The 26,053-nt window shown below is 40.5% G+C and overlaps 1 protein-coding gene across 1 annotated transcript in view; it reads right to left on the bottom strand.

Annotated features, from left to right (window-relative positions):
* PDE8B (phosphodiesterase 8B) overlaps positions 1–26,053 on the bottom strand; it is a gene marked incomplete at both ends in the record, with an annotated part of 71,782 nt that overhangs the window by 1,780 nt on the left and 43,949 nt on the right. Inside the window, 15 exons of the mRNA XM_082301402.1 lie at positions 532–699; positions 2,871–3,006; positions 4,112–4,329; positions 5,176–5,374; positions 6,563–6,698; positions 7,132–7,177; positions 7,948–8,112; positions 9,315–9,391; positions 10,287–10,364; positions 13,357–13,408; positions 19,725–19,785; positions 20,197–20,285; positions 21,644–21,784; positions 22,241–22,319; positions 24,991–25,079. Of these exons, the coding sequence (XP_082157528.1) occupies positions 532–699; positions 2,871–3,006; positions 4,112–4,329; positions 5,176–5,374; positions 6,563–6,698; positions 7,132–7,177; positions 7,948–8,112; positions 9,315–9,391; positions 10,287–10,364; positions 13,357–13,408; positions 19,725–19,785; positions 20,197–20,285; positions 21,644–21,784; positions 22,241–22,319; positions 24,991–25,079 (1,734 nt within the window). The remainder of the gene's footprint in view (positions 1–531; positions 700–2,870; positions 3,007–4,111; positions 4,330–5,175; positions 5,375–6,562; positions 6,699–7,131; positions 7,178–7,947; positions 8,113–9,314; positions 9,392–10,286; positions 10,365–13,356; positions 13,409–19,724; positions 19,786–20,196; positions 20,286–21,643; positions 21,785–22,240; positions 22,320–24,990; positions 25,080–26,053) is intronic.

Below are 26,053 nucleotides of genomic sequence, written 5' to 3'. Positions count from 1 at the left end.
GGTTGCATTTCTGTCAGAAAAACTGAATCTGGAGAAAGAAAGCCGAGCTTCCAGTTCTGTCTGGAGACGTCCCATGTGTGATAAGTATTTAAATTGCCCACATGCCTGCACTACTTCTGCCTACAATGATAGTAGTTCACATGCCATCTTAGAAGAGAAAGGGCCATCCTAATAGTTCAGCTGAGGCATGAATCTTCAGGGAAGGTACTGGGACAAGAAGCTAGAGTGCTGACTGTCTTGAATTTCAGCCAGTTAAATTGAGTAGGACTAATGAAATAATTTTGGTCAGATGAAGAAAGTGTAAAACCTCCTTTTCCACCATTCTGTACAATGAGCTTCACGGTAAGCAAACTAGCTAACTGCTTGGAGTGAATTTTTCTGCATGAAATTGAGGGGCCAGTTCTGACTGTGAACAAAAAACATACATCTGGACTCTGTGGTGACAGCAGGCAGATCCTGTGTGGAAAAGAAGATCAGCCAGTGTGCACTTCTGGATATAATACAGTAGTTAAATCATAAAGATAAACGTACCTGTGCAAAGTACTCCTCTGAAATCCTGCCTGCCCATTCGATACATAGCTCTAGGGGGCGACATGGATTTGCTACATCTGCACATTTAATCATCATGCGCTTGATCAGTGTCTGGTTGTCTGGAAAATTCTTTATGTTGGCTGTACCTTCACTGTCGCTGCCTTCGCTCTGTAAAGGAGAGTTGGTTACAGGGGCCAGTGGCAGCATCCCCTGCTAGCAGGAGTGAGGGCGTCATTATCAGCTTTACTGCACTTAGGCACTAAGCAGGCACCCAGTCTGCTGCCTTACAGTTTCATGCAGAACACCAGGACCTTGGAGAAGAAAGTGATGTCTGAGAGCTGGAGCTTTGCTAAGTAACTAATGATAACCCAAATACATATTATAATTGTGAAGATTCTCAAAATTAATATCAAAGTTAGTGAAATAAAGAGCCACAGGCTCTTCATCAGGTAAGATGTTACCTTCTCTGCATCCCAGCCTTGCCCGCTTGGAAGAGGCCATGACCGGGGATGCATTCACTGACTTCAAGCTCATAAACACTCCTCACTTCTAAATGTTTAAATGCAGGGATGGTGATGGTAGGCGACCACTTAGGGGAATTTCCGGAGTTAGATTTTTATTCCTAAATGAAAAAACTGAGACAGGCACAGGGGGCTAAACTGACTTGCACAACAGTTTCTTTTACACACTGAAAAGCCGGTCGCTGACATTCAGTTCCAGCATGTTTTTGAGTAGAACTGCTTTCTTTGTGCCAGATTTTGAACCCTCAGCCTGGAATAATCTTTGACTTTAGTTCCCAGTGAGGGTGAAATTTTACATAATCTATGAGATTAACAGTAGGAAATCACAGGAGCGACAGACTGACTACAGACATTCTTGGCTTCCTAGACAGTAAAAAACCAAACTTCTTACTTACTGCTCTGGAGACCAGGTGGAGGTGACAAGGTAGTTGTTCTGGGCCTGCTGTGGCATCATATTCTGGGTCTTGAACAGTTCAGAAAGGCACAGGTGTATTATGGAGTAATGAAAGGCCTCCACCTCTGCTCACATGGCATTAATGCTATTCTCAACATAATATATTGTGTGATTTTGGCCTCCCTTCACTGCTAAATTCAACTCTTGAGTCAAAAACTGAACATACGTACTTTTCGCCACCACAGGTAAATTAATGTCTTTGTGGTTTATGGGGAAATACTTTGCAGTGACTTTTGCCAATTCAGGCATTAATCTTCTAACTTTATGTTTAGCAGTTAATCCTTTTTCAGCATGGGTAGCCCATCAAAGAAGCTTTCTAATTAACCCTGTACCTTAACTGCTGTTCAAGATCCAAACCAGAAAGAGCCACTGCTAACAGTAAAGAACAGAACAGCCTAATACTGAGGGGAAACAAGAAGTCTGTAGTGCAAGTGGTTCTGTCCTCGATTTTTATTGTGACATGAGTTCAGCAGTGTTTGTGATTTCCAGCTCAGACTGTTGGAAGAGTGGAGCTCAGCAGTCCCTAGAAGCAGGTAATTTCAGCTGACAGAATGTTGTCTTTAAAGTTGTAAACGGCATCCATGACAGTCTACAGTACAAAGTCCAGTTATGGATAGGTAACAGAAGCTACTTCTATTTGGGTTTAGTATTGCTGACCTTCAATTTTGTCTGATTTTTTTTTTTTTGCATGTTTCCAACAAAGCATTATTTTCACTAAGGTGGGTTAAGATAGTCTTTCCTCAGGTAACACTGCCCTGAAGAACCTGGTCAGGCCCTGAGTGCTCAGCCTCAAGAGGTGGCAAGAGCAGGTAAGAGGGGATGGGAAACTCAGAGGCAGCTTATAAATAAACCTTGGCTGGTGGTGGAACATTAGGGTGTATAACTGTTACACAAAAAGGCTTGGACATCTCTTAATACAGTCAGGAGTGGAAAGCTCTCAGGAAGTTATTCCTCAGGACTTGAAGGCTCCAGATTACACAGACACAAAACTGTCAAGGAGGTTCCTCAATTACAGTCCTAGGCTCAGACAAATCCCACTGTTTGAAGACAGGACCATAGGCACAGGTGCCAACCTGGCTCCGTGCACAGAATTTTCCATGTAAAACAACATCCACCCATACATTTCCTGAATACAAGATGGTTTTGAACACAAGGCTTATAAAATGAAGTGTTTAAATGAACTAAGAGCAGAAAAGAAAAGAGTATTTTTTCACACTTTGATATGTGAGGCCACAAATCCATTTGTGTAATTTTGGCATTACCACAATGCAAATTTATGCAAGGTGAATGAAAATGATACTTAAGGTTGTCTTGGAAGAACTTCACTGAAATGTGTCAATGCGTGAAGTCCTGCAAGCACTTACATGTGGGCTGGTCTCCTCAGATGCCACAGGCTTGTTGATACTGTTCACAAATTTGTTCACATGCTCAAAGTGCTTTGTCATCTCTGTTGCCAAAACCATGTCAATAATGGCCTGTCGCAATGTCCGGTAGCGATTTCTAGGAAAGAAAAAGAGTTCTTGCTCACAAGCTTGCCAGACAGAGCTCTGCCCTTTCCTCATCCCTGCCCAGACAGCGCTGCAAAACACTGCTCAGGGGCTCAGCCACAAGCTGGCACCTTCAGAGTTAGGAACAGTCTGGGGATGGAGGAACGGACAAGATGCCTCTCTGAGTTCCCCCTGCTCTGTTATTTTTAGCTAATGAAAATCAATCCTGTGAGGTCAACAAAAACAACTCAGTTTCATAATGCTTTAAGACTAAGATAACTTCTCCAGGAATGGCACCAATGCGTCCATTGCACTGTATGTTAGTATGTTAGCTTGGAGTGCACATCTCAGGTTTTTCAAAACCAGCAGTGTTGTGGGAAGTAAACAAATCAGTTACCTCTTTGGGGTCAGGCCCTTTCCCTTTCAGACCTCTTTCTCTCTCACCTTGTCCCTACGAAAGCTAGGGTCATGCAGTGGGAACTCCTGGGCTACTTGCATGCCCAGCCAACCACAGGGAGCTTCCAGCTCTCCCAGAGCTTTATGTCCTCTGCCATCACCCTTTCCATTCCATGTGAATGCAGTAGTGCTGGGATGCATAGGACCTTGTGCAGACATAACATGCAGCATCTAGCTGCTGGGGTGGAAAACACACCCCAGAAAAGTAATGCCCAGGCTCCTTCAATGAAAAGGCAGTGGGCCAAGATGCCGCCTTGGGGCTGTTAATGGGACCAAAACTGGACTCCGTGGTGACAGCAGGCAGACCCTGTGTGGAACAGCAGATCAGCCAGTGTGTGCTTCTGGACATAATACAATAGTTAAATCATAAAAATATACATACCTGTGCAAAGTACTCCTGAAATCCTAATGTAATCCATAAAAGATTATTAAACATCTATCTAAGCTTCCAATAATTACAAGTTGGAAGACAGGGAGGGTAAGGGGGAAATGAAAGCCTTTTTATAAATCATGGAACATAGGATTCTGCAAGAGGTTAAATATTAATATGTGTATTTAAACTGTGTATTCTTGTTTAGAAGATAGGCTCTCAATTTGCCCCAAACTAAAACTTCCAAACAAGCAATCCACACAAGCACACTCCCCTTCTCCAGCAGACACACCTATCAATGTTCTTGAAAATGTTGTATTTGCTGTCTTTTGTTGTAAGCTGAAACGCCAGTGCTGTGTGATGGCTCTCTAATACAGCTGTATCGTTGTAAAGGACAGCTAGTTCACTGCCTGCATTGCACAGGAAAGAGTTGGTCCGTCCAGGATGGTCTACATCATGAATGGTGGCAGCTATTAATGCAGCTACCTCATCTAAATGGTCCAGACTTCCCTACAGGAAAAGAGAAAAATTAGGATGTGGCACAAAAATTACAGTAAATATTTTCTGATTACTTCCAGGTACCCACAATTACACAAATGTAAACTTAAGCAGGGATTCTACCTCCTTGCAATCATTTTCCATTCACTGTGCCCACAGATTACCTACCACAAAACTCCCACTCTTACCCTTACCCAAATATGCTTTCATTAATGAAGCTTTTTACATTGCTGTCACCCAAGCAATATCTTTGCATAGCATTCTTTAATGGATAGATTACCTAATGGTTTCCTTGCACTTTATATGCTTGCCTGAACGCATCTGTATGGACTCTGCTCCTACACACCCTCTATGTTTTATTATGGGCATTGTCCAAATGCTCCATAAACACTGACAGGCTTGGGGCATCAACCACCTCTCTGGGAATTACTGTTCCAGTATTTAGCCACTCAGTAAGGAAATGTTTCCTAATGTTCAGTCTGAACCTCCCCTGGCTCAGCTTTGAACCTTTCCCACATGCCCTGTTGCTGAGCACCAGGGAGAATAGCTCACATCTCCCTCTCCAAAGCTTTTGTGAAGCATTATTAAGAACTGTTACATACAGCCAGTTATCAAGAGACAGAAAAGAACCAGGTTCCCTCCCCACCTCCATCATTGCTACTTAAAAATGTAAATTTTTATAAACAGACGTTAGAGAAACAGTGTGAGCTTGCTTTCATCACAGGAAAACTTCAAAGACAGAGAGAGTTTATGAAGCCAGGACCATTATTTAAACATCTGACTTCTGAATGACACACATAAAATGGCAAACAACACGTTGAAATCCTAGCCCAGAGAACTCCTAGGTGATGGTTCTACCTTAACTCTCTCCTTCCCAAGAAAGAAGGCGGTAGCATGCAGGACATCTGCTGCATGTGTGGAGTTGTGGTATGAGTTGGAGGAATGGTAGTTGGCTTCAATGACCTGCAGCCATGCCCGTAGTGTTGCTTCTGAACAGTTTAAAAACTCTGAGACCCCAAACCGGGCAAAAACTTTTAAGCCCAAGTACACTAATGGCCTGAAAAACAATAGAAGAAAAAAAAAGAGCAGTGCTGTAAAATGGGAACTTGTGATGTTCTAAAAGCGATATATTCAACAAAGAAACCAAGACCTTAAAAAGGGGGGATGCTAAACATTTTTAAATTGCATATCTATAATCTCTAAAAAGTCTGGCCAAGGTTACAAATTATTGCATCTACCATCCTTTCAGACATTATTTTAATACGTTTTGTAGAAATGATGCAGTTCCATTAGAGTTTCAACAATTCGTGTGGCTTCAGAAAAAAAAATCTTAAAAGCCCAATTTTTTGTGTTTAGTATCTGTCAAATAAACAAAATTTCATTTATCTTTTTCCTGAGGAGAAAAAGCAGACTTTGAACATGACATGGGCACATCCCAAAGGCTAAAAAGCCCTAAGCAAAAAAAAGGTCAAATGTCAAGTGCTGTGTCTGTGTGTTTGCACAATGCTGGGAAGCCCATGTGTGAAACAGTAAACAGAGTAAAGCCTCTAATCTTTTTGATTCTTGTATCCAAATCCACTCTGGGTTGTCTTTTACTCTGTGTTGCCTGTGAGAGAGTCCATCAGTCACATTTTTCACTCCTGCAAGATGACCTACAAAGCCTCTGAGCTGAGAAGGGCATAACCAAACCCCAACATCTGCAGATTAAAACCGGACAAATGCAAATTTCGAAAGTGGCCATTTTGTGCTAAGAGAGTACAAAAGAACGGGTAGCTTGTTTGATTCTTTGCATCTTGGAATGAAAACCACTTTTCTTTCTGGATGATGTGCTTATTTTTGCAGTCTGCATGACCTCAAGGCTACTGATGTCTGTTTTCATTATCAACTTTAAAATCCCAGTCTTTTGATCCTATCACTGCTTTATCCTCCATCCCATTTTTTATCCCTATAATCAAAAGCCATAGTTGCTTTAGATCTTCCCAAACTGTAGGATGATTTAGGTGAGGAAGGGGAGAGGTTTGCTTTTTCCAGCATGACCATTTGCACATGAGCAGGAGAAAGGGCCATCTGGAGGGCATCCAGCACATAGCAACATCAGACTATGTTGAACAGTGTCAGCTGGACAGAGTGGATGTGAGTCAAGCAAGACGGCTCTCACAGATTTGCTGTGTTGTGCTTCAGTTTTTCCAGAGCTACAGCTCCTCAACAAACTTTGTCTGGGCACCCAGGGAAAGGAGTCCAGTACCTTTTATTTGTAACAGCCTCCAACTCAAAAATATTGAAGTCCCAGCTTTCCTCATTATCTAGGAGCTGTGCAATACAGGGTGGAACATCATTGATGGTGTTTGGCACTGGAAGGTGAGTATGGCTCAGGTTCATATCTGTTGAAATGGAATTTGGGAATTAACACATTTCCAGGTTATTCCCCCTACACTACCACAGCCCCTCTTCAGAATTCCATTTAGAAAACAACTCTCTTTGAGAAAAACAACTCTTTTTCCTGACATGAAAAAGTCTGTAAATGCCTATAATATAAAGGTTTATTACAGAGCATTTGAACATGAACCAAAAAGATCAGTGAACATTTCTTTGAGTGACAGTTTGGTTTTTTGCTAACATTTTGAAATACATTAATTTAATTATTTGAGCCTGCTTCAACACCAAAATGGAGGCAGTCTAGCACTTGTGCTGCAGTCATTTAGACAACCATTTCCAGAGACATATATCCCACTGCAAATAAGCCTGAAGCTGTATGTTAGAAGTATCGACAAAAGAAGTCACATGTGCATAGGGAAATTTAAAATGGTGGCTTACTCTTAGAAAACACATACTCATTTCCTGACAGTCTTCTCAAGCCATCCTGAAAAAGAAAGCAAGTTTATCTTATGTTTTTTGTATCACTAGTTGCAAGAACACTACATGCACTTCAGCCACTATTCCCAGGTACTAAAAGCACTGCTCTTATTGCAGCAGTATAGCATAATCCTTGTTTTAGGGTCTTTCAAAATAAATATGCGAGGTTCCCAGGAACACTGGTATGGGATCTCCAGAGAAGATATTAAATACACAGTATATTGCCCTCCTTGATCCTCTCATTGGCACCTGCAGGATTTCATCATTCAAATTGGCCACTATAATTTATTTTAAATTTTCTTTATATTATTTGGCAGGGATTAGCTCAGTGTCTATTAAAAAATGAGTAAATTCATGACAGAATTTAGATAGTCTCTATCTTGCTGCTATTACAGGACCAAAATCAGAACCTGATTAAAGCAACTTCACTGATACAATGGACCAGCTATAGAGCAATCCCTCTAATCCCATATAAGCTTCTAGAGTTTCTAGAAAGTATCTCCTTCAGTATCTTCTGAGACAAATCCAGAGACTGGATGTAGTTTCTAATGGCAACCTCATTCACTTGTATGTGAAGAGGAATGCACCCAGTAGACTGAGATGTGGCCATCTACATCCTAGTGCCTACTGCTAGCAAAGAGGCCAAAATACTTAACTGAAATGGTGATGAATTATGAGTCCCCTTCCCATTGCTTGGGAAATTTTAGAACAGCAGAGCACTGAACTGTGATGTGGGACACTGGTAGCAGCAATTTCATCTTTACTAATTTTACTCACATTCATCAGACCTCCAACAAGATCACTTGTGTGAGGATCTTCATCTTTGGTACCTAGCTGAGGGGAATAAAGTTCTGTTGTCCGCAGGATTTCCAGAACTCTGTCCAAGGCCTCTGCTACTGTGATAGGGCTGTTTTCTTGGGCAGCATTAATTATGTTAATAACCTGAAAGCAGATTAAGGAGGCAGGCAAAGAAAAGTGAATGGCACTTTTTTCTTATTACAAAATTTTTATTCTTGGCTTGATTATGCTGATTCTCATTTAGGAAATGCAGTGTAGTTCCCTACAACCCTTGAAATACAACTCTGAAAATGTAAATTTGTGCTCGGATTTCCTGGTATCCATCTGCTATTTTTAACTGGCAAACTCCTGAGAAGTGAAAGCAGAACGGTGTGAAGTATCTGAAATTGTTGCAGGTGGGTGGACCAAAAACTAGCAATGTCCCAGTCCTTCAGCATGTCCAGGTCTGCTCTGAAGCAATTATTCAATCCCTAGAGGAAAACCCAAACAAACAACTCTTGGATGTGACTCAGATATCCTGATATTGGATGTAAAGCCTTAGTTTTCTCCATGTAGAAATGGAAGGGCAGAGAGCAGAAAGAGCTGGGCTGTGGGAGAAGAGGATGGCTGTTTGAAACCCACACTGTGCCTCAGTGACAATCTGGGAATGCAGCAGTGACTGCTCCTGGCTCTGCCAAAACTGACAGGGAGAAAGTTCCATTGCTGTCTTCTCCAGGAGCCAGCTGAGGCTACACAGCCACTACAAGCCTCCCTTGTGGGTACAGCCGAGGATAAGGAAAAGGAAAAGACCCAGTTGCTCTTAGAGTCACAGAGGTGCTGGGAAATAAGAGCTTGATGATAGAAGAAAAAATGGGGAGAAAGGAAAAAATGGTTTGAAAGTGGAAGATACCGGACACCCTCATGTGTTACAAGTGACTGTGCAGCTGGTTTGTGACAGCAGAGTTTGTATAAAACAGATAGTGAAGAAAAGACTGCAGAAAGTGGGAAAGACAGAAGATGGTACAGGTGCTCCCTCCTCTGTCTGGTATCTTATAAATATCAATAGTGAGAGCAAAGCTGAGACTGGAAGAACATTCTCCTACTCATACATGACCCAACAGAGCAGTGTCCCCTTCCTGCCAGAAGCCATGCATCTAGCAAGGGCACCCTTCTCCCCTCCTTAATATTCTTTGTTATGACTAGCATTTGGAATGCCATGATGAGATATAGAAAGTGGTATTAAAAAAAAATTACTTATATTATTCTGTTAAATACAAAGTACAGGAAACCTCTGCTTCTCTGTTCAGAAATGACATATGAGTGCAACTCCAGACTGGAGTTTGTGGAAAAGTCTGCTCAGGACTCACCTTTGTGATAGGAGCTTCTATTGTCATAGAGTGAATCCGTGCCATTGAAGAGTACCGTCGGGTCTGTAAACTTGGAGCTGCCATTAAAGAGAGCCACAGTGTAAATCAGATGACAGCATTTGGAGAGAGTGGAAGGCTGGGGAACAGCACAATGAAATAAGAGTCTTGTATCCCATTTCTCCTATATCTCTCCTCCTGCAAGTTCTTACTTCATTGTTTCATTTCTTGCACTGTTGTCTGCCTCTTTGGCAGCCACCCTTCACTTTTGATGTCAGATTATCCATCCATCCTTCACTTCAGAATGGAGCTGTACTTACACTTCATGCCCTTTGATTGCAATGGATCTGTGTCAGACATGGCTTCTCCTGTAAGTCTGTGTGTGTCCCTCATCTTGATGGTACAGCTGCTCTAATGAAAACCATTTTGCTCCCCCTAAGCAGTGCTTCTCTCACAACATACAGGGGCAGAAAGAAATCTCTGCCACCACTGTCTCACTTGTAAGCAGTCACAAGTGGGATTAGTAGAAGTACTGCTCTCCGGTAACTAGCAGCAATAGATTCCTTCGTGTTAAACATTAAAAACCCAAAAGTTTGTGTTCAGGAGCATAAGCTGCAGCTTTCTAAGAGAGGTGGCACTAACACTTCACCACACACTTCTAGCAAGCTGCTCCCATCCCTTGGCACAGTCACTGCTCCTCCCTATGGAGGCAGTCAGCACTGCCATGCATTGTATAGCAATGCTGCTACTCATGCTGGGGCACTGCTTTTCAAATCAAAACGAAGAAATTTTACAGCAGGTATAAAAAAATGGAGTAATCTCTGTTTAATCAGCTGTGAATCTGTCTGGTTATTCTTTGGTCTGCAGTTTCATTGCCCAAGCAAAGTTTGTTCTTTCTTTATTTATAAATATATATTAATATATAGTATTGCACATACATATAATACAATATTTCTTGGCAGTTTGCTTTCTTACCATCACTACTTTGAGATGTTATTGACTTAACATCAACTGAGTCTTTCCTTCTGTTCTTGCACTTGTAAGAACTGGATTCTGTAAGTACAAAACAAAAGCTTTAAAAATGCATCAAGAAAAACCTCTACAAAATCTCCTTCATCTAAAATGATGAAAATTTAATTAAGTGATCTTAACAATATCACATACATGGGGGAAATATTGTAATTTCTGCACACCAGCACAAGGAACTCAGTGCCTATCATTTTAAAGCAACTTGTCTGAAGTCACCTGGAAAGGTGTTTTTTAAGTCAAGATGCCTTATGTAACAGAGACTTGCTTCACCTAACTTTAGCTCTTGAAAAGCAGCAGTCTTGCAGGCTGCCATCATCTAAGGTTATCAGATATCCTGCTTCAGGAGAGATGTCTCAGGCAAGTGGGCTGAACCCCTTGTGTGAGTTCTTTTTGCTCTCCTCTGACCACTGAACAAGGCTGAGTTTAACTGCCTAAAACCTCAACCAAATGAGAAAAATCTCATCTCAGTCTACACACTTCAAGCCAAAGCATAATTCAGACTCAGACAGCTTTTGCTTTTATTTGCAATTTTTTGTATTATTATTTGCAATTATTTGTACCCTGTGTTTAAGGAAAATCCTGCTGAGAATGATAAAAAAATCAATTTATTTCTTGTGAAAATTAGCCATGCAACAAGCTGTTATTCTGGAAACTGCTGTTTGCTAAAGCAAGAGAAATTAATCACATGCAGTCCAATTCAAAAGCTGGATGAAATGCCAGGAAAGAGCCTAAAAAAAAAAAAATCTGGTAAAATTTCATTTTTCTCCAGTATATTAAATTCTGCACTCTCCCTTATGTTTAAAAACAGCAATCATGCATCTGTTTTCCTCTTTTCAAGAGTCTCTATAGTACCTATTCCCAGAGTATCTAAAATGCCACCCAAGGATCAGAGACCCTAGCAAGGATCAAAAGCAGATAAAACCATTTGAAGAATCAGAAGTATCATAACTGCAATATTCTTAACATAAAGACCAATTTTCATGATTATGCCACAAGACAGGATGTATGCAGCCTGTCTTTAGCAAAATAAAATGTTGTCCTGGGGTGACTTTATGATGTGTATCCCATGTCGCTGCTCTATGCCCAGAAATTAACTTTGTGCCTTTATATATACAATTCTCTAGAATTAAAAGTTCATCCATCTTAAAAGTTACTGAAATAGTTTCTGTAGTTTCTGTCTTAATTCTCTTTTTCTACCACAGATTTATAGAACAGCTTGGGTCTTCTGTGTTGTAGTCTGAACTGGAAAAACTGGAAGCATTTTCCTCTGTTGACGCCTAAGAGCAAGGCATAACTAATGCATGTTAAATAATTTTATTTATTTATTTATTTCGTAGTACTCCTCTTACAAACCCCATTCTTGCATTTGGATGAGTTTATCGTAAGGCACTTAAGTGGGACCAAGCATTTATACATAGACAGAGCTGTGAGTGGCTGTAGCTGACAAACAACTCTCCTTGTGTTAAATACCACCTAGCAAGTCAGAAACTTTGCCTATGCCCCCCAGAGAGTCACAGGTGCATAAAAGCTACTCTGTGCCATACTACCGTTTCATTTGTAAATATTTAAATTCCTAGGTAAAATTTTTTTCTTTGCCTGGTGAGCATCAAATCTAATCATCCAGATTAGTTACAAATCACACCACCTCAAACAGCATGATACACATGGATTACTTTTCTGTGCTCATCACATATTGGTATATGCCCATGGCTCTGGAAATTTATTCTTGGATCACAGCCGTGGACTGCAGGGAAGGGTAACCTACATGACATCCTCTGAGGTTGCCTACTTTACTGCACTGTACTCATCAATGTGGTGCCTAGTATGAGGCTTCCCAGTGTTGCTGAAATCTGTCACAACAATGAACAAATGTATAACATTAGTAAGCTAATATCAATGTGTTAATTAGTAACAAGTGTCCTGCTTAATTTATGGGCTTATTCACCTTCCTGTTTTCAGGAAATAAACAGTGAGAAGAAAGTCTGGTAGGAGCAAATGGTTCTGTGATGTTCTGCTCTACAGAAGCAAACTGTGGATCAGTTCTGGTGGTAGCAATGGGAATGAGGGCAGCCAATTGCATATGGTCTCTTCTTCCCCCTGCCCACTGTTATTTGGCATCACAAAGCTCTCAGATGTTTGTAGGTATTCTTAGGCTACTTGAAACAGCAGGGGATGTCAAGCAGTCACATTGCATGCTCTTAGTATGTTGTGCCTTCCTCCCATGTGAAAACCAGAAGCTGCTTGAAGTTGCACAGCAACATTGTCTCACCTTTCATAGCAGGAGAGGCCTCAGGTGCCAGAAGGTAACAAGGCATGAGAACCTTTTCACTCATAATAAGACATCAGTCTGGCTGAGACCACTAGATTCAGAAGCTTAAAATTGGCCTTTAGTGCCTCCTTCCTTAGGGAAAAGTGTTATTCCAAACACTACACAGCACTGGAGGAAAGGATTATTCCCTTATGTGCCACACTTCTAGTCAAAAGCTCTCTGCAGAACTCAAAGAGGGCTGGAGTTTGCTGTCTGTGGGTAAGCAAACCCACCTGAGACACAAGACATGCTGCAGCAACTCAGCGCTGACTGGAACTGAGTTGCTCGGGCCTGGACACCTCAGACAACTGTCTTAGCCTGTGCTGGGGCCAAACCAACGGCCTGCTGACAGGTCCTAAACTTGGAAACACTGTGGCAGGTGTGCTGGCACAAATCAGCACAGTCCACATTTCAAACACAAAGAGGTGCCAAGGTACACCAGCCATGGGATCAAACACAGTGTTTTAATACAACAAAGAACAATGCATCTTAACTTCAAATGCACAGCAAGAGGTCTGCACAGGAGACTCAGTTATTGATGATTTTAAGTCCAATTCATGGTGTTACATCAGAAGCAGCTGGCATCTGTCATTGGCCATCAGCTCTGACCACTAGCTGGACAGAAGGAAGAGACAATTCATACCAGCAGAGAACCCCAGCACAACTTCCAGCACGGCAGAATGTAGAGGTAAATTATAGTATTCTAACCTGACTGGGAATTGTCTCCTGTGTACTTATCCTCACGTTGACTCTTGTAGAGCTGGAGATAAGAGTAAAATATATATGTAAGGAAAAAGAATACAAAAAATCTTTAAACAGGCTGCATTCAACACTGTCCATATCCAGCATTTTCCATTCAGCTGTTTTTAAAAAAGTGTTTGGCAAAGACTCTTCTTCAGGTGTAATTAGATGCAGAGAAATAATACAAAAGCAAACAGATGTGTCATGCAGAAAATCACAGATACAAGGGCTTTTATGTACTAAATTCCTGTTTAATGCCTGTGTTTACAAGAGAACTGATACTCATTTTAGGTAGTGTTTTAAGTGCAACTTGCATATGAACCTAAAAGAATAAAATGAAAAAAAAAATTTTTTTTTCTTAGAACTATTGAAGCAAATTTTGAATGCATCCTTTCATGGGTCACTGATAAACTGGACTTAAAAAAACTCAGTTATAAAAATAACTCTCCAGGAAATAAGGGGTAGAGGTAGGTGTTGTTCATCAGACTTTAATTTCTATGTAGTTTTTAATCATTCTCAAGAATGAAAAATTAAACACAGCATCTTAATTCTTTGTCCTTCTGAAACATCTTGGGTAGCTCCAACAGTAGGTATTTCAAGCTTTCTTAGAATTTAGATAAGATATTTCCATATCTTAATGTTTACATCTATTGCTTGATCTGCAATAACACAGATTAAATGTTCCTCTGCTTTTTCATTCTTCTCAGAAACAAAAGTACTGGCCAGTTCACAACAGTGTAATACCTGCTAATCACCTCACCCCTTTCCTTTGTTACGTGGTTAGAAGAAAGTATTTTGCTGTTCGTAGGAAAACTGACCAGAAATGGCAGTTTCTCAAGTCTTCCCTTGAAAATTGGCACATGATGTATTTAAGCATAGCTAACAGAGACACGGAGAAAGATTAGAAATAACACATTACTTTTTTTACTGCAGTCACTAGAGAAGATGCACGTACCCTCTTACTTCAGATGAATAATTGTCAGTGCTTGACACTGTAATTACACATTATTCAGTACACATAATATTTAGGAGTCCATTACTGTCATATGGTGACTGGTTCCTCTGACCAAATCAATCACCTGCCTGTAGTGAAGCACTAGATTGCATGGAAGCATGAAATCCATGGTTGCAACCTGTCAGGTAAAAGGACAGTACAACAGGGTTGCACTTGTATGCTCTTAGTGTCTGTATCAGTTTGTGACAGTGCATGCTGCAGGGTCCTCATGAGGATTATTCAGGAAAGAAAGGAAAGGAATGATAAAAATTCTCTTTCTGTCATTCTTGCACATCTTCTTTTTTTCCTGTCTGCTGTGGGGGGAGGTAGGTAAAGAGGGTGAAAGGAAAAGAGAAGAAAATGGGAAGGAATAAAACCCCAAAAAATTCAGGCATGGCTTTTTGTAATTAAAAAAAAAAAAGAAGAAAGGGAAACCCTGGGCTCATGTTCCATATAAATCTTGTTCAGGGGAGTGTAAGAAGTGACTCTTCATCCAAAAAAATTTTAAAAGTTTGAATGCCTTTCTTGTATCCAAGAAACTCTCAGAGAAATAATCTCATCCAAACAGAGTAAGGTTAAGGAAATCTCATCAAGTATGGTACAGTGACACAAGGCATCTGAACTGCTTGTTCTGGCCCCAGCCTGGAGCTTCTCTCAAAGCCAATGGATATATCTCTGTCTACTGCACAACTGGCAGAAACCTTGGTGCAATTCTCCAAGTGCTCTACTAAAAAAATAAACCACATTTCTGTTCTGAATACTCCTCTTCCCCTTCTGCAGGCATGTCCTGAAAGAGCCATGTAAGGTAAGTTATGAGGGCAGTTATACAGTTAATCTTGGGTCAATATGTTCTTGAAAGAAACAACACCTCTCTTGTAAATTTATGAATGTGAAAACACTGGACTCTATCCTGCCAGGTCTCAAGTTGACAATGGCAGCATTAATAATTACCTAGGCTCAGCACACAGGAATAGTCACATGAAAGTCAATCCCCATTCATAAATCTTCACTGTAAGAATGCTTAATGCTCTTTTAGATTTTTTTTTTCCATGCATAAATTTAACATGCTAGGTTTTTCTGTGTGATAAATCTGGCATGGAAATACATGAAGGTTTCAGTGGTCTCTGATATCCCTTACAGAGGCTGTCACTAATGGCAAAAACCAGATACATTTTTTAAGGTGAAACAATGCATAATAATGTAAGGATGTTTTGACATCAGCACACACTGTCTGAATGCTGAAATCAAGCTGTTTAAAATTATGTTGATGCAGTGAAATATTACATTTGCATGAATATTTGAATTATGACAGCTTTTACTGCTCTGTAACTTAAGTAAATGTTTCATTTGATTTCCTTTTGTCCTTCCATAAAGATTTATCTGTGGCTTGAAAGGGAACCTAATTTTTTTAGTGTAAGGAAAAGTTCTACTGCTGCAAGTATTCAGGAATGGATATTAGGAAAACTGCATTGTCCAGGATCTCCTACAGGTACGAGGTATTTCCATGACAGAAGTGAAACAGAACAATGACACAGCTCTGTCAGATACACCTTGTTTTTTAAGGGACCTTAAGTCTCCACAGAGCATATTTTCTCTTCGGCTGTGGTCCTTAACCTTTGTGGCAGACCTCTGTACCTGTGGAGAACCTTTTCAAGGCCATATTCCCTGGGATCACCAAATGTGTAAAGCTCCCCAGGCTTATAGATCATCACATAAGTGCTGAATTTACCAGTAGCTTTTCATGAAACTACTAAAAAGACAAGAGTGGATTGTACTTTCCAGCAGTACAGGAGGATATGAATGTCACCTTGGACACAAGTCCTTAAATAAAATTTGTTTCTTAACTTCCCTTGTTCTCACCAACAAGGAGAGGCTGATGGGGCACATGAAGTTCAAGGGCAACCTGGGCTGCAGTAATCATGAAACAAGAGGAGTACAAGATCCTCAGGCCAGTGAGGAGGGCACACAGCAAGCTCACTACCCTGGACCTCAGGAGAGTAGACTTGGGCCTCTTCAGGAACCTGCTTGGTAGAGTGCCATGGAATAAAGCCCTGGAGAGAAGAGGGGCCCAAGAGAACTGGCTAATATTCAAAGATCACGTCTTCCAAGCTTAGGATTGATGCATCCCAACAAAGAGAAGTCAGGCAGAAATGCCAGGAGGCCTGTGTGGATGAACAAAGAACTTGTTGACAAACAAAAGAAGGAAGACTACAGAGAGTGGAAACAAGGGCTGGTGGCCTGGGAGTAATACAGAGAGAATGTCTGAAGAGACAGGGATCATGTTAGGAAAACTAAAGCCCTGATCGAATTAAATCTAGCCAGCAGCATAAAGGACAAGAAGAAAAGTTTCTATAGGTACTGTGGTGAATTAAAGAAAGATTAGGGAAAATTTTGTCCCTCTCTGGAAGGAAACGGGAGGTGTGGTTACCCGGGACACATAGAAGGCTGAAGTACTCTATGAATATTTTGCCTTGGTCTTCACCAGCAAGTGCTCCAGCTACATACACTGTCCGAGTCACAGGAGGTAAAGGCAGGGACTGGGAAAATGAAAACTCACCCACTGCAGGAGAAGATCAGGTTTGGGAACATCCAAGGAACCTGAAGGTGCACAGGATCACAGGACCTGATCATCATTTGTGAGTCCTGAGGGAGTTGGTGGAGGAAATGGCTAAGCTGCTATCCATCATATTTCAGAAGTCATGGCAGTCCAGTGAAGTTTCCAGTGACTGGAAATGGGGAAACTTAGAACTGTCATTTCTAAGGATTAAAAAAGAAAAAGGAAAACCCAGGGAATGACAGGCCAGTCAGTCTCATCTCTGTGCTCTGCGATTCATGGAGCAGATCCTCCTGGAAGCTATGCTAAGACACATGGAAAATAAGGAGATAACTGGAGACAACAAGCACAGCTTCACTAAGGGCAAATCATGCCTGACATATTTGGTGGCCTCCTACGATGGGCGGATAAGGGAATGTCATCTAACTGGACTTGTGCAAAGCATTTGATGCTTCCAGGCACACCCTTGACTACAGTGGAGAGATCTGGATTTGACAGGTGGACCACTCAGTAGATAAGGAATTGACTGAATGGTCCTGCTTAAAGAGTTGTGGCCAATGACCAGGAGTCCGGGTGGAGAGGAATGATGAGTGGTGCTCCTCGGGGGTCTGCACTAGGGCCAGTATCTTTGTCAGGGACACAGACAGTGGGATCAGGTGCACCAGCAGCAGTTGGCTAATGACACCAAGCTTTGTGGTGTCACGACTGCTTGAGGGGCCATAACGTGCTGGAGGCCTCCAGCATAAGACATGAACCTCCCGGGGCAGGTCCAGAGAAGGGCCACGGAACTGACCAGAGAGCTGTAACATCTCTCTTATGTGGAAAGGATGTGAGAGTTGGGGTTGTTCAGTTTGGAGAAGAAAAGACTGGGATGTTTTGTAGCACCTTCCAGTATGTAAAGGTCCCACAAGAAAATGAGAGGAAGTTTTACAAGGGTGTGTAGTGATAGGACAAGGGGGAATGGTTATAAGCTGAAAGAGGATAGGTTTAAATTAGGTATCAGGAAGAAATTCTTTACTGTGAGGGTGGTCAGACACTGGAACAGGTTCCCCAGGGGAGTGGTGGATGCCCTATCCCTGGAAGTTCAAGACCAGGTTGGATGGGTCTTTGAGCAACCTGGTCTAGTGGGAGGTGATCCTGCCTGTGACAAGGAGGTTGAAACTAGGTGATCTTTAAGGTCCCTTTCCATATCAATCTATGATTCTATGATTCTATGATTCTTACTGGTTTAAGCAGTCCAATCTACAGGGCAAAGAAAAACAAAAGAAAAGGACTTTTTTCCTATATTCCTGCTGCTGTTTTTACATATGGATACAAGTTTGTAATTATTTTGAACTCATCTTGCATTAAGAATATCATATATACACCTCCCTGTACCAGTCTTTCAGTTGTGTGTATAATATAGAAAAACCATCAGGTTATGTCTTACTTTCAAATCAACTTCGAAGCACCTATAAACGAAACAACATTTATGAGGTTTAAGCAATGAATTAAAAAGAAATACATGTAACTTTATCACTGCTTTTATTATAAAACTCTGTTGCACTCTAGCCTGAGCATTTTAAAACATCCTGTGACTGTAAATGACACTTTGCTAATACTAAAATACACGTTTTAGTTCAAAAAGCCTCATAAGTTTAAAATACTATGAGTCTTATTTTTCAGTGATAGACATGGAAAGTTCTCCTGGGAATTATGCAGATTTCTCCTTGATTTTTTACTACCTACCTCCACAAAAACTTGTTAAACAAGGATGGTTTCAGTGGTCAAATGTTACCACCAATGAAATTCCTCTAGCAGTAGTGGTTTTCCAATAATGTGTTAATATTCAGTATTGTTCTACTCAAGAAAGGGCAACTAGACATACTAGAGATTTTCTAAATGCTTTTCCTGTGTGTCTTTTCCCACATCATGGATAAAAGCACATAAAATTCTAAATAAAACAAGATAGAGAACCCCTTCCCTAAACAACATGGAAACATATCCTATTTCCCAAGCACATGCTTGGTCTAAAATGTTTCCATCCACTTCTTATGCTTCCCACTTTCTATCTCACCCCCTACAGACCATATGCCAAAGACAGGCTTCACTCCTTTGCTCACAAAAGTCCAGACTTTACGCTACAGGGCACTTAGTAGAGTATTTTTGGGGCAGAGTATGTGATGTGGTCATCTGCCTCAGACACTGGCAGAGGGGAGGAAACCAGGAGAAGATGACGGCAAACAGCTCTCCGCACCACCAAGCTTGTTGCAGGAGCAGCTGGTGCGGATTTGTGTCTGGACTGCAGAGACCCAGGTCAGCCACTACTGCCACGTTACTCGGGTTATGGCTTGAGTTACACCCTTTCACAGCACCTGTTCTGGCAGATGTGTGAAGTCTCAGGGCCTGCATGAAGGCTGCACTTCATATAAGTACCACACATTGCCAAATCTTGGGACCACTGAGCATAGGTCATTGGTTGGCATAAGTACACCAGATCAGGCTGGCAAGAACAGCTCTACAAAAAAAGCCCTGAACTCCCTTTGAACTGTGGTCTGTGTTGCTCCACAGCATCATGGACTCAACTGTCATATCCATGCTCCAGAAAATTAAGTATGTTGTTCCTCTACTCAGGAGTCCTGCAAAAGGAGAATAGTGCAGGCAAATGTTGAAGTTTTCTTGCTTGACCCAACAATCAATGAGAATCTCATTGACAATATAGATCACATCTTCTTGAAAAAATTTTAAGCCAAAAAAAATCAGTTTACTAAAAGCTATGAAAATTATCACATGAAAGAAATACAATACCTGTTTGTTGTTTTCATTGGTACAATGCAGCCTTTTGAGGGACACAAAGTGTCTTATTTGCCTAGCAACAGAAATAATCACTTGTTACTGTATCAAATTGTAAAGAGAGAAGTGAAGTGATACACTGATATTTTCTACAGGAGAGATCTCCAAGCCGTCATGATATCAGATACCAAGCCCAAAACCAGCAAGACAACTGGGTGACTAGCACTCACTCCTTCATGAAGCATAACATTGAGGTTTTTATCCCAGGACACCTGATGCTTCTGTTGCTCCAGGAATTCTCCTGCACATCTGGGAGCTGAATTTGGCAATGTGTCCATTCTAAACTGCGAAGGTGGGAACACGTACAAGCACACACACGAACACGAGGTTGTCCAGTTGCTAAATACATGGAGGTTCATGTCAAACTTACAGATGCAGAAAGGCCCTAAAACCCAGAAATCAATTATGTTCTGGACAAGTTAGTTACCCTCCTTGACCGACCACAGGTGTTATCTTCACGTGCTGCTGGATACTGTCTCCTGATTTTTTTCTTGCGTAGTAAACTCCTTGCCATTCCTAAGGAAACACACACAACAATGACAGCATCTGAGCACACATAGCTTACAGTCAAATATTCGTTTTTTATTGCATAGTCCTTATGTACTAAATTATTATTTTTATTTCATGGTTTTCTTTTTAAAAATAATATAAAATTAATATACTTTTAAGTATAACAGAGAGAGAGCAGCAACTACTCACCCAGTGGAGAGCAGCACCTTTAACTGATGTAAGGACAGGATAATTATGTTTCTCTTGGGAGAAAGTATTTTTTACAAGGAACTTTACAATTTTTACAAGGAACTTTAGGTATCATCTACTTAAAGAGGTGACAAACATTCTTGCTAGGTGCCACCATAAGAAGCAGTGGCTGCAACAAAAGGATATCCCTTGGGACCAGCAGAAACGAACCCTGTGCCAAGCACCATTCAGCTTTGAAGTTGTTGGTTGTCATGCAATATATATGCTAAATTTCAGAAGTCTTTGATCTAAAGATGTCCTTCAACTAATCTCAAAGAGGAATAATTTTAAGGAGGGAACTACCTGGCAGCAGAGTAGGATGAAGTCAGAAAATGGGTAAAAGACACCTTTGAGCAGGCAGTACTAGCTGCTGGGCAGCCCATATAAATGAGGAGGAGCACATCAGGAGTGGCCTGTGGGTACTACTAATGAACCAAGGTGAACCTGCAAACAACTCCAGACAGTGACTCACAAAGCTCAGATCATTGCTGGATGTGACTCAAAGGTTCAAGAACTCCCCAAAGTTCTTGAAGCAGAACTTGAGAGAGGGAAGGGCAACAGGTATTTCTGCAGCCCAGGGGAGATGGGATAGGAGACTGTTGCATGTGTTAGGGGAATGTATTGCCAGGCTCATCACCCCAACGACAGGAGTTCACAGCGCACGGCAGATATTCTAACTACAGTTATTAGGAAAGCAAACCCCACTGGGTGCCAATACATTTTGGTGCTTTAAGTATGCAGTTAGTGAAGGCTCTGCTGTTTGACAGAACAGTTACACATTTTGTTTGGATGATTCAGCCACCTGAGAGACTGACTGAGGGACAAACTGTTACATTCCAACTAACAAAAGCTCCATGGGCTCTAAGCAAAACAGAAACACAGAAAACATTCTGATACTGATCTTAAGCCAACAAATCAGCAGGAGTTCAGTCAGATCCTAAAAGCAAAGCTAATGAGATCTGTAGTCACTTGTCTGTGATATGAGCTGTTGTGCTTAGACATCTGAGAAGCAGAATTCTGGTCTTACATGTATATTCATGAAAAACACATCTTGTGTTCTTAAACCTACAGCAATAAAAACCAAAGCAGAATAGAACTCTGTAGCAGTTTCAAAGGAGTTTGTTTTATTTGCTTACCTTTCCTTTTTTAATAAATGTGTTTATGTTGTCCAAAAGGTCTGTAGAGTTTTTATCACTTTTAGGTAGTTCAGTGAGCTCCTTGCCAATAAGCTCTCCCTTGCAGTACCCCATCATCCGTTCAAAGGCTGGATTAACATACTGCCAAAACAATGGTACATTAGGACAATATCAAAAAGAATTTATTTCAAGGATAATAACTTATATAAATATTGAAGTGTGACAAGTTAAATGGCTGAAGGCACAACCACACATCCCTACAACTCAGTGTTTCTCATATAAAATACTACGTAATGGTGAAACATTTTATTCAAGTAAGAGGCTGAACAGAGAAGGTGATATGTAATCTATCAGAAAGCACAGAAAGACAGTGAATGCACAGAAAAAACATTACTGAAAACTACCATCTAAATGAAGTTACAGAAGGAAAATCCGTAAAAATTCAGCAGGCATCAGTGTGCAGCAACCAGAAATTAGGCAGTTCATTGTACAAGGCTTTCTAATGGGCAACAAAGCTAAAATACTGAAATAGAACAGGGACTACTTTGGGTTTCCTCTTTTCAAATTCTGTAAGATAGTTAACATTTTCCCCCCTACCTGAATGACATGATCTTCACTGGTTATTTCTACAGCTTCCTGACAATGGTCTAATGCTGTAAACACTGCATTACAAGCCCTGAAATTAGGAAATGATTAGCACATTAGTTTTTTTGTTTGAACATTTTGTTCACTATAAATACATGATTAAATTGTACTTATCAGTAGATGAACCACAAAGTAGCAGTTGTTTTGACTAGACCATGTCACTATCTTTATTATGACTTTTTCAAAACATCCAGCCTCAGACATCCCTGTTGTTAACATGCTTTTACTGCAGATTACATTATAAAAGTGCTCATAGATACTGCAGCATCTTAATAGTATACTTGTACCTACATACATGCTTTGGACAGCAGGAACTAACAGTGAGCAGTAAAAATAACACATACTATTATATCAAAATGTTTTGTGATAATTAAAAATTTGGAACACAAAAATCATGACAGCAGGTATATACAAAGTTTTCAATACAGCAAGTAGATTGGCACTGTAAAAGAAACTGTAATACAACACAGTTAAAGGAAGCAATAGAACCATGTCAAAGTTCTAGGTGAAAAAATACCAATTTTCTTGCTTCCAAGTAATAATGCAGTGACTGGACTTCCATACATCCTGATCTTTAAGAACCCAGATGATCTTTGATCCCCATTTTTTTTCCAGGGCTATCCTTGAACTAATGCAGGAAAACAGAAGCCTTATCTTCTTGCTACAGAATTCAAATTGCTTAAATTATGATTTATACAGGACGGCATTAACATTAATATAGGCTCCTAATACTAGGGAAAAATGTATATCTCATAGAATCATAGGATGATTTGGGTTGGAAGGGACATGAAGACCATGTAGTTCCAACACCCTGCCATGGCCAGAAAGAGTGCATACTAGAAGAAACAACCCAGGCATACTTCCTTTGATAGGTATCAGTACTTCATCTTTGATTTGCACTAAAGACAAGCTAATAATATTCTAAATAAGTCTCATTGCAGGGAGCAAAACCGCACTGTGCATAAACATTCCTGTATACAGTATTTACCTAAAAGGAACATCTTGCTTCCAGGCTGCATAGCAGAGTTTGAATTAATACCAGTGACTAGAGAATTAAGAAATACAGAACATTGCTACTTCTCCTTATTACAGAAGTAACTCATAACCAAATAGGATACATGAAGAGATGTACACAGAAACACAGACACACAGTTATGTGGTTGAAGATTTGTAGGAAATAAGTGTTTTATACAGAAGATGACAGAAGTGTTTCTGCTCATAGAGTAAAAGGAGCTCGGAGTGTAATTTTATATGTGATTTTCTAGCAGTTCAAGCTGGTTCCCGAGTGTGATTTTGTGCTGTGTGAAGGAACTAATTTGTCTCAGTGATAGATGCCTGTCTGGTACATCAGCTGCTAACAAATGTAATTACGTAGAGTTTCTGTAAGAAAACACACATATATTTGCACTATTCAAGCCTTAGTATTTTCTTTTGATCTGGCAAGCAAGCCAGCAAAATTACAAGTTAAAATGGCCCATATCCCCTTTAATTACCACACAGATGTCCAACCAAGTTTCAAACCAGAACCAGCTATGTGGAAAAGTGGAGTCCATGCTAGGAACAGAAAGACACTTCTGACCACTGATGTGACCTCATATACTGCTCTCTGGGGCTGGTGCTAGTTTTTCATCACATTTCTCTTGTATCTGAACATGTGACATATCCTGGGTTTAATTCTATCAACAAACTTTCTGCATTCTCTTCCCTTTCACTTTTACAAAGCTGTGTAGAAGACTTGCAGATCACTGGCAAGTGGCACTGACATGAAGTGCAGCACCTTTTTCCCCACTTAATTAAACCACACAAATGAAAAAAAGAATTGTACCTGAATGCTATAACCAGTATCAGTTCTGATTAGTTTTTAATGGCATCTGCCTAATAAGACAGGTAGGGGGAAGACATTCCTGCTGAGTTATGGAAAACAACTTTTAAAATTGTGTAAACCAAAGTTCAATTTTTTTTCCCTGAAATTTTACTGTAATTGCAGTTTGCATGCATGAACATGCAATCATGTGAAATGTGAAGTCACTTTGGTATCGGTTTGCAAAGAAAATCTTAGAAAAATCACCTTCTTAAACAGACACACTGAAACCTGTAGAAAAGTGATAGTATTTTCTGTAGATGGAACTGGAATTAATTTATGCCACAGAGAGAACAGCCCTTTCTCTGCATTTCTTTCCTATCATTTCATATGGTTACATTGCACAAATATCTACATGCATGCAAAAGCACCTATATTAAATATAGAATTAGTCACAGTAAGGAAAAAGTGCATGTGGGAATAAACATCATTTAACTTCTCACTAACATATACAACTGTGCTCCTGGCCTGCCAAGTCTCGGCCAAGCAAGAAAATAAAAACTCAGAGCTGAATCAAGATCGTATTCAGATCAAGCCTTTGAATATGAAATGTCAGACAAGCAAGATCAAGAATGACTCTGTGAAGTTTTACCATCATGTAAATTCGCAGTCCATACCTACATTGACCGAGCTTTCTCAGGGTACCAGTTACTAAGGCACTTCAGTTCGTCCTTTACGAAATAACAGAAGGAGAAAATATAAAATGTAGTCTATTACATACATACACATACATACAAATGCAAGACACACATATGCAGAGCTGGGAAGAAGCAGAAAGCAACATGATACAATTATTTAGACCAAGAGGTTGATGTTTGCAGTTTCTCACACTTCTACATACCGTAATTTGAACTGAGATCGCACTTCCCCGTGTTCTATTTGAACCAGTTCATTGTAACAAGCAGTGACACTGCTGTTCTCCATGAATTGCTGGAAGACAAATCAAGAGTGTATTAAATAGGCTGTTATTTCTGTTCCTGCATCTAAAACTTAAACTTTTTAAAGAGAGCTGGCACGAGGCCAGTGAAGGTCCACAAGGGTGATTAAGCACCTCTACCATGAGACAGGCCAAGAGAGCTGTCTCAGCCCGAAAAGGAGAATGCTGAAGTGGAGAACTTATCAAAGTATATGAATATCTGAAGGAAGACTATAAGAAGACATAGCCAGCTTCTTTCTAGTGGTACCCAGTGACAGAACCAGAGGCAATGGGCACAAACAGAAGCACAGGAGGTTCAGGGAACCTGAACATCACATCAGGCAACAGGGTTTTTTGGTTTTTGGTTTTTTTGGTTTTTTTTTTTTACTGTGAGGGTGACCTAGGCACAGGTTGCCCAGAGATGTTGCAGAGTCTCCATGCCTGGAAATGTTCAAAAGCTGTGTGGCATGGTCCTGGACAACTTGTTTTAGGTGGCTGTACTTGAGCAGGGAGGTTGGGCAAGATGACCCCTAGAGGTCCCTCCCAACCTCAACCATGCTTTCTTTTTCTGTAGAAACAAGCTCTAGTTGTACCTTTTGTGTTGTGAATAATCATCTTTTCCTCAGGAATGAGTTTCTGTTTTTTAAGACAACACAAATATCTAAATACAAAGCAAGCATAAAAATATGCTAAATCCTTAACTCAATTTTCCCATTTGGTTTTAGCAATCCAACGCATACTCTTAAAAGAACCCCAAACACAGTCTCACACAAAACCAGTACTGCCTTGATGTTTTATTTTGAACACCTATCGTTCATTCACAAGGGAAATGGAAAACCTTAGAGACATAAAAACATTCATGCAAAAAAGAAAAAGATAAAGAATTATATTTGGCATTTGTTTCCAAGCAAATATTGCGGCTAAAGCTCAGAAAAGGAAGTAAGTTTGCTTCACAAGTAATCTCACTGAGCTGTCACTGTGAATTCAG

The sequence above is a fragment of the Coloeus monedula genome, assembly GCF_965178545.1.
Source record: "Coloeus monedula genome assembly, chromosome: Z".
Lineage (NCBI taxonomy): Eukaryota > Metazoa > Chordata > Aves > Passeriformes > Corvidae > Coloeus > Coloeus monedula.
Note: the sequence above shows the minus strand (reverse complement) of the source record. Positions and strands in the feature narration are given on the sequence as shown.